The 8,847-nt window shown below is 39.5% G+C and overlaps 1 protein-coding gene across 2 annotated transcripts; it reads right to left on the bottom strand.

Moving 5' to 3' along the window:
- Positions 1–201: 201 nt before the first annotated feature.
- Positions 202–8,281, bottom strand: tm9sf5 (transmembrane 9 superfamily protein member 5). Of its 2 annotated transcripts, XM_084549734.1 has the most exons (18): positions 7,964–8,281; positions 7,278–7,345; positions 7,067–7,160; positions 6,824–6,951; positions 6,556–6,685; positions 6,114–6,241; positions 5,848–5,962; positions 5,645–5,724; positions 5,431–5,536; positions 4,907–4,957; positions 4,435–4,567; positions 3,704–3,823; positions 3,542–3,599; positions 3,208–3,367; positions 2,942–3,093; positions 2,685–2,796; positions 2,418–2,589; positions 202–856 (listed from the first exon to the last, which is right to left on the bottom strand). In XM_084549734.1, exons 1-18 carry the CDS (start codon positions 8,099–8,101, stop codon positions 789–791), a joined length of 2,013 nt encoding a protein of 670 aa, XP_084405860.1. In that variant the 5' UTR covers positions 8,102–8,281; the 3' UTR covers positions 202–788. The 2 variants fall into 2 exon arrangements, with proteins under 2 accessions (XP_084405860.1, XP_084405861.1); XM_084549735.1 differs by lacking the exon at positions 4,907–4,957.
- Between the last annotated feature and the right edge of the window lie 566 nt (positions 8,282–8,847).

Raw genomic sequence — 8,847 nt, 5'->3', positions numbered from 1 at the left:
ACTGCGTTATGATTAGCTAGGTGAGAACCTATTGTGTGGCCAAACAAATCAGGTGTGTCATCGAGAGATCACTGTTAATGTGCAACACACTGCAGCTGTAACGTATAGATCTATGACACAGATGTGCTTCTTAACTACGTGTACCTTTTGATTCTAAGCAAAACTAAATGTAGCTGTCAAATTCAAGAAAATGGACATGTATCATAGCAATGTCGGTTTTTATATAATTTCTGAACTACAATACAGGCTGATATTTAAGGGATTATAGCCCCATTTTACCTTAAAAACAAAAAGAGAAAGAAAAAAATCCCATGGTGACAATCTTAAAGTAGTATTCTCTCAATCTCTCCTTCTCTCTATACAGTATATGTACACACATTTTTTTTTATTATTACAGTACAGGAATGAAAAACAAAACATTTAGCCAGAAGGGAATAGAAAAGCAAAATACAGAGCATTTTACCTTCTTTAGAAAATTAAAGTAAAAACATTCCAACAAACAAACTGCTCACTATGACAACTAGACCATTGGCACCTGCGCTGATTTTCAAGGCGCCTTTCAAGATATTACTGGTCAACAGTGAACACCAAATTATGTATATTTAAAAAGAAAAGTAAATAGCAACAGAGGTTTAAAGCACAAGAGGACGGGGCTTTGCTCTTCAGGTTTTTCTTATGATCAGTGATGGTTTCAGTTCAGATCAATTCAGACCATTAAATGACACATGTCCAGCACTGAGGAGGCCGGTGCTGAGAAAGCCAGGAAGTCAGTCTGTCCCCCCAGTCATCTAGTCCACTTTGACCACACTGTAGATCTTGTTTACAAACCAGAAGCAAGCGAAGAAGCCAATTGTACCTGAGAATAGAAAAAAACAAGTTAGAAAAAAAGACTTATTGGGAGATTATTCACACAGATGTCATATGCAGACCATGAAACTATATTAAAAACTAAGACCTTGAGAGTGTGGCTGTCTTATCAATTCTTTGTCAGACATGTGTGAATAAAGCGCAAATTAAACAAAAAATGACAATGTAACAAGGAAGGAAACTCAGAAAACAGTAATATTGTACAGCTGGTGTACAGTTGCTGCACAGTCAAATTCCATCTACTAGCTTCAACAATAACTTTTGGCAGGGTTGGGACTGCAGTCTCTGAGTAGCACTTCACTTTGTCAAGAAAATAGCACATGTGCCTGAGCTCTGCAGTGTTAATAAACTATATTGGTCAAAATACTGGATCAATTCATCTGGGTATAAAAGTCTATCTGACTGCTCAATAGGAGCCATGCAGCCCTATCCTAACTTATGTTGGGATCTAAGTTGGGATGAATGTTGGGATGAGGTTTAAAAAAAAAATAAAAATAAAAAAAAGACAGACTGCAACATAAAAACTTAAAAAAAGGGAAATGAGAGGGATTAGGATTAATAGATCAAAACTGGAAGCAAGGAGGGAAACTGATAATCTTTTACTTGAATCCTTGGATTACTTCTTGGTGATAATCTTTTGACATTCCTTTGCTACTTACGGTTCTGTCTTAAGATATTGTCAAACAGTGTTGCAGTGACAAGCATGGTTACAGGCTAACTTTTACTTCCCTAATGACAGTGTAACACCCAACAGCATGCCATCGTGATGAGCCGTGTATCTGACACATAGACTAGGCGTGTATTTGCCCCTTATCTACTTAATATCATCCTCTTTCCGTGTACACACCCCTAGTCTCATTCGAATTTATGAGCAAAAATGCTCGACGGGGCCAGAGTTCTTACCAACATGTGTCTATTTTTTTACCATAAGGCAACAAGGCTGCATTTGTCTTAGCTATGTGTGATGATGTGTGCGGTACACAGATCAACACATTGTTAAACACAGAGCTGGATTGTAAGTGCAAGCACAACACTTCTTATCATCCATAAAGTGGAAATGTGGTGGTTGCACGTTTTGATAAACACAACAAAAAGGAACTCTGAGACAATACTAGGCTCTGTCTTGTCAAACAGCAGTACAAAAGACCCAAATAAGTCTGCAGAACTAGATCTGACCAAGAGGGACAATCTATTCCCATTTCCCAAATTCTCTCTGATTTGTGTTAAACTTTAAACAGACTCACAAATTAGTTCAGAAGCAAATAGAGCCCCTCTATTGACACAGTACTTCTGCAATGCCACTACAGAAATAAGAAGGCCAAGGCTTGGCTTTCACTAAATGACAAGTTATGGACAGTTACACAATACTGAGTGCAAGTTCCTGTTATTGCTTTCCTGCAAACAGGATTCAGAATCCTTCACCTACAGCTGAGGCGGTGATACAGAAACGCTGAACAAACAAAGCCCAATACAAACAACACACCCCTTTCTGTCTGTGTGATACAATGAGCTATTTGAGTGTCTTCACAAGAAATAAAACTTGGCCTTACCTGTGAAGAGGAAGAAGATCAGAACCATGATCATAGTGTATCCAAAGTAGAGAATTGTACTGGCCGCTCCTATTATTTGCAACTTTGAGAAGAAGTAGTGCACAGCGTAGATAAACAGATAGACTGCTGTGAAGCCGCTGGTCAGGAAGGAGCGCCACCACCAATGGTAGTCCTTGACACAGAGGACAAAATATGACAGGTTAGCTTCCACTGCTGACGTGTCAACCAACCAGATGAGACAGGATTCAGGGCTGAACATTCACTTACTTCAGCACACAGGTGGAAGTAGCACAGTAGAATTGTAGCCTCAGAGCAGGTGATGAGAAGAATAATGAAAACCAGGAACAGGAACCCAAACATGTAGTACATCTGATGAGACCTAAAACACAACAGCCACAAATACTTCATGTTAATAGGGATTAGGAAACATGTGGCAAAGAGCCAAAATCCTCCTCAATGTAAGGACGGTTTACAAAACAGGAACTGCAGACCAGTCAGGCCAGACAGCATTCCTGTATTCTTACCAAATACTGTTGAGAATAAAGAAGAGCTGGATGAAGATGCAGCCAAAGGGCAGGATTCCGCCCATTACTATACCAGGGATGGGTTTAGTAAAGAAGGACTGCTCAGGAATTTGACGGGGGATTTGGTTTGTCCGCACCGGTTGCTCAATTGCCTTGACAGGAGCAGAGAAAGGAATTACAAGATTGCAAACTGAAACACGGATACATTCCACATTTAATTAATAATTTTTAACTGGCAAATTAACACACAAGGAGGCCTGACTCACAGATTTCTTGAATCCAAAGTAGGCACCGATGAAGGTGAGAGGCACAGAGATTCCAAACCACAGGGCCAAAATGGCCACCAGAGTGCCAAAGGGGATTGCGGCTGAGGAACCCTCCACCCACAGGATCAGGTTCATCAGGAAGAAGTCTGCAAATACAATGCTAGAAAAGAGAGGTGGATGAAAGACAGTGACAAGGAGAAATACAATACATGTCACAGTAATAACAGCAGTGTACAAGGCATGTGCAGAGTGACTCCAGCACTCAAGCACAGAAATGAAATACAAACAGTAGACAAATGAACAGCAGCTGAGCAAATGTGCAAGGTGGACCTACCCTGGGCACAGAAGTGCTGTCAGCAAGACGTTTGTCTTCCACTTTTCACCTCCAAAAGCTGAGAAGAGAAAAGCAAGAATGGAATTGTGGTAAGACCTGTCATATTGTCTGTGTTGACTACGAAGATTGGAATTTGCTACAAAGTTACAGCTGGACTCTTACTTTTGTAAAGACGTGCAGACACATAGCCAGCAGGTGTACCCAGCAGAACCCAGAGCACCACAGCACACGTCATGAGAGCCCCTCTGTTGGCCGGTGACAGGAAACCCAAACAGGCCAGGACTACAGAGGACAAACAATCGTCAGTGCACTCATCCAGACATACCAATCCCATTTTAAATTAAGGACAGAAATAACAATACAGAGAGAGCTTTAATGCTACTCTAATCTGCGGTCCCACAATTTCAGATTTTACTAGCTTAAGTTAACTATATTTCAGAGGCTGCAGATGAAACAACAATATCATTCTGAAAACCTGAAATATTTGTTGTTCTGATGCCTGACTAGTTATTGTTTTGATAAATAATTCTGCTAAGAGATAACCAGTTGGGCTAAATGTTAATCCTTCATCATCCTCAAAGTTGTGCATACTGTATTTGTTTTTCACATGCATTATATTTGAATGCTCATTATTCTGAAATGATTGACATAAAACAAGTATTATCATTCTGACAACAATAATGTTAATTACTATTACAATAATATTAATGTTGACGTAAACGTTAAACAAGCTGCGGTGAGAACTGTGTGTCCAGAGAAAATGTAGCGTCACTCCGTGATGTATTCTATGTGGTTAACACAACAAAGCAATTTATAAGAATGATGGTCTAATTCAGTGTGTGTAACTACTGCCAGCAGTATATATTATAGCCCAATGTAAAAATGGTCCTTACAGAGTGTAGTGAAGGTCATGATGAAGATTTGTGTGCCCTGTCCAAGGAACACAGAGAGCAACATCCCTTTCCTTGGGGGACGGAACACATCTCCGTGCACCTGCTTCCAGCCTGACTCCTCCTGGGCATCCTCCTGGGAAGGGAGGAAGACAGCAATATGTAGTATTGTGGTTAACATTTGCAAATAAAACATGAAAGTTCTCCAACCACCAATCAGTGAAAAAAAATCAAGGAAAAATAAAGTGAAGACTGGAGACTATTTAAACCAAAAGCTGTAAAATTTGGTGTGTCAGTTATTTCCTTCCTGAAACTTATATTTTGTTTTTGGAAGTTTTAACTTCTAGCTAAAAATACCCACACCACATTTTACATTTTGTTCTAATGTGACTGCTTGCCGCAGTCATAGACGCCCAGACACCTGATTCCATAACCAAAGAGAAGTTTTGCTCAAAGCGCTTTTCAAAAAGCTTACATATGGTAGAGAGGATTTTTCCTTGGTCGTTGGAATCTTTATGAGGTCTCCCTGTGAAATGTAACAAAATATTTATAATCCTGGGTACTTGTGCTCATTGTGCTGGATGGTAACTCAGTAGTTCAACATTTTGGACTGAAAGCATTAGCCAAATAACTAATCAAGATAGCCAGTAGACAGGTTTCAGGTGAAACTCTCCACCGCCCATACTTGGGACTTAGCTAAAATCTAATAATTGTATTATCTCCTGAGATGCTAAAGAATATTTCAAACTATGGATACTGAGTGAAATCTTAACCCCTAATAACCTAAAGACATCTATGGACATTTCATTAAAAAAAAATGCTGCTCTATAAAATGACTATGCAGCAGGTGACTTAAAAATAAAAGGTTTTTCCTAATGAATAATTGAAATTTTTACTTGTTACAGCACTGTCCATTTTTCTGTTTATTCAAACAACTACACTAGCCATGAATATACACATCCGGATCAGCTCCAGCTGAGAGATCAACAATGCCTTTACCTGGTCCACCTGGTTGTATCTGGCAATGTCCTTGTGCAGGGTTCTCAGCATGATCATGGCGACCATGCCAGATAGGAAGAGGACAATGACCAATGAGTTCATGATGCTAGAAAGAAATACAAGACACACTTTAACATCAACTAAAAAATATCAAGAGGCAAAGAAATTGGAGAATTCTCACGTGCACAATGTAAAAAAAAATATATCTGCATACCTAAACCACTGGATGTTGGTGTGAGGCATGGAGACCAGGATGTAGTCCCACCTAGAAGCCCATTTGATAGCATTGTTTTCCTGTAAGTAAGTTAATGAAAACAATAAATTACACACATAATGTTATTTTTCCCATTCTAATAATTACATCGAAAATGGTACATATGAATTACATGTAATTAGTCAAATAGTCTGGAGGTCTACCTCAAATTTGACAGAGTAGGTGTAAATTATTGACACGTCAGAATCAAACTGTCCAGGGACCTCCATTGGGCTACCTCCTTCACAGCTTGGGTTTTTTTCATCAGCATGCTTGATGCTGTTGATGTGAGAGAAACACAAATTGTCAGATTATTATTGAAACGTATAACGGTTTTGGATCATTGGTTGCCATTCAGTTGCAACAGGGTGAGGTACATTTGATCGATATGCGGTGGCCTCACATCCGTCTACTAACAAACAGAATTTACCTCTTTGGCTCCAGGGTAGCAGCAACCAGCCGAGCCCCTCTCCAGCCTTCTGTTGTTCCACTGTGGTATGTGATCTTGATGTCCACATGGTTGAAGACGTAGAATGTGTTCTTCTTGTTGAACTCCGCCTGAAAAAAAATGTGTGATAAGATTAGATGAGATTATGAAGACTACTATTAGATATGACTTCCAAATTCATATTTATTGTGCACATTTCTATTGTTGCCTTCTGCATTTGTCCATCACATCCAATGTCATATTTTAAGAAAATCATATGTCACAAAAATAAGACAAATTATAAACATAATAGTTTAAACAGCATAATGTGACTAGATTATGCTATATGTTTGGGATTTTTCGGGTATTAAGGAAACCTTATTTTCAACACCAATAAGGAAATTCAAAACAATAAACTATTCTGAGTACAAATATGTCAACTCACATTGATAACACAGGCATCCTTAACTCTGCCATCTACTGTAACAAGGCAGCCAATGGGGAACCCTGGGTTGCAGTACTTCTGACCATCCTCCACGTCATAGCACCATGTCACCGGCATGTTGTCAATGATCCTGGAAAAAAGTTGAAGAATAACCTCGGAAATATCTCTTGACTAATAATGTTTGCATTTCTTTATGTCCACTCATTCCTAATCTTCCTTCAAACAAGAACTTCATACTAAAGTACAGGGGAGTACACCAACTACTAACCAGTGGTGCTGATAGTTCAACTGCATTCCCATCTTGAGAAAATCCAGTTTGGCAGTATCCTCCTGGCTGCCTTTCTTGTACGTCTTTGTGCACACCGGCTTGCAGTTGACATCTTGTTTGAAGTTGAACTGTAATAATTAGGTGAGAGACATACCGTATTAAGAGAGAAGATTAAACGCACAGAATTTGAAATAAGCAATGCCACAAACCCTATGCAGGCCAACACTTTCTAACAACACTCACTTTGTATGGTGATGACTCAATTCTTTCACCAAACAGCACCTGTCCGAGGTTCTCAGAGGGCCTCATTTCCTTGTCATCTTTGCAAAAGTCAAATCTTTAACAAATCAGACAGATGCACACAATGAGAAGATGACACAAAGCAAAAAAACAAAAACACATATCCGGACATCACACAAATAAATGACATCAAGAAGAAATTAAATGTACTTACACATCATACTCATAAGGCAGCACTGACTCCACTGAGTCCAAGCGATTGACAAAAAGCTGAATCACAGTCTGTAAAGAAAAGAGAAAGTGTAGTGTTGCTTTCAGTCTATGTCTGCTGAACTACTATAAAACTGCATTACAAGCCAAAACTCTCTGCTCTTAGTGCTGAGGTGTCAACAGGGCAAAAACAGGTTCCTCTTGTCGTGGGTCTGTCAGTGCAACTGATCAAAGTAGTAAATGCCGCAGTCATGACCAAAGTTTTAATACACCATTATGCTGAACCCAAATACACACAAATAGTATATATGTGGGCTACTTGATCTAAGGTCCCAACTTACCTCGATATCGCCAGGTAACGTTAGCAGCAAAGTGTAGCACAATGGTGGCTATTGTCAGTTGTCATTTACTATTTGAATCAGGCTTAGTGTGCCAATTGTGGGAGACAAAGACTTCCCAACAGAAAGTATATACATTATCTTGGCGATGATAGTGAAAAAAAACAAGTAACAATTCATCAGTAAATTGCGCTACAGTCCCGGTTCCAGGTTGTAGCCGGGGCCTAGGAGAGGACTGGCTAGCTAGCAAGATTACGGAAGATAACAGAGCAGTACAAATAAAACGTGCAAAATGCAATTTTAGCAAATAATCCAAAACGTCAGAATTGCGACTATTACGAATAAACCTTACCTGGCAATCTTCACCACCACTGCCTTCTTCACAAAAACTCACAGGGGCTAAACCCGGAAGGTAAAACGCCGAGCACGAACAGAAATACGAGACGAGCGAATAAACCAGTACAAAACCAAAGTGTATCCGCTTCTTCATTTTATCGCGGACACGGCTCTTCGAATATCTGATAAACTATAACAAAGGATCTTGTTCCTTCTTTTAAAAGGAGGGTGGTGTTAGCTAGCTGAGTACGGCAGGCTAATCGCTAGGTCTCGGACACTGAGAGCAGTGACTGAGCAGTGGACCTTCTTCTCCGGAGCAACCAGCAAGTCGGTGACGTCCAACTCTGTCAAGCTATGCGGAAGTCACAAGATTGGTACCGGAAGTCAAGCAACTTTACCTTCGAAATAAATACGTACTACAAGTAATCAGCTTAATGTGCAGAATTCGTGATTTTTAACGCGTACACAAATGTCCATGGTAGATTTTATTGTATAATAATTTCCGAAAATATGTTATTAATACAACAATATATGCAAATTACTTTTTTAAACCGCACACGGACATTGAAAGTTGTTTTATTTTGAAAGGAAGAAATATCGGTAGCCACATTTTAGTGACACCGTGGAAGTAAAGAGTGACGTTGCTCCCTCTTCCTGGTCCCTGTTTCCCTCTCAAGATCAGTACATTGCTCTACATGCAAACAAGTTAGAAACGAGCTTTTTGAAATGATTAGCTTAAGAAAATACGATGTCGGCGGTACAAAATATAAGTGAGGATATACATGAGCGAACATATGTAAGAGAAGTGAAAGAAAGAAACGCGGGTACACGACATTCAGATATCGATTCCCATACTGGTTAATTTACAGCATGTAAATGAGGGCCAAGTAAACCAGAAAA

Source organism: Chelon labrosus (genome assembly GCF_963514085.1).
Source record: "Chelon labrosus genome assembly, chromosome: 8".
NCBI classification, from domain to species: domain Eukaryota; kingdom Metazoa; phylum Chordata; class Actinopteri; order Mugiliformes; family Mugilidae; genus Chelon; species Chelon labrosus.
Note: the sequence above shows the minus strand (reverse complement) of the source record. Positions and strands in the feature narration are given on the sequence as shown.

Excerpts from the sequence above, each read along its gene's own strand:
- tm9sf5 (XM_084549734.1), bottom strand. The coding sequence starts at position 8,101 with ATGAAGAAGCGGATACACTTTGGTTTTGTACTGGTTTATTCGCTCGTC. Across the intron at positions 3,094-3,207 it reads ACTTTGGATTCAAGAAATCT|GCAATTGAGCAACCGGTGCG; the intron begins GTGAGTCAGGCC and ends GCTCCTGTCAAG. Across the intron at positions 2,590-2,684 it reads ACTTCCACCTGTGTGCTGAA|GACTACCATTGGTGGTGGCG; the intron begins GTAAGTGAATGT and ends CTCTGTGTCAAG.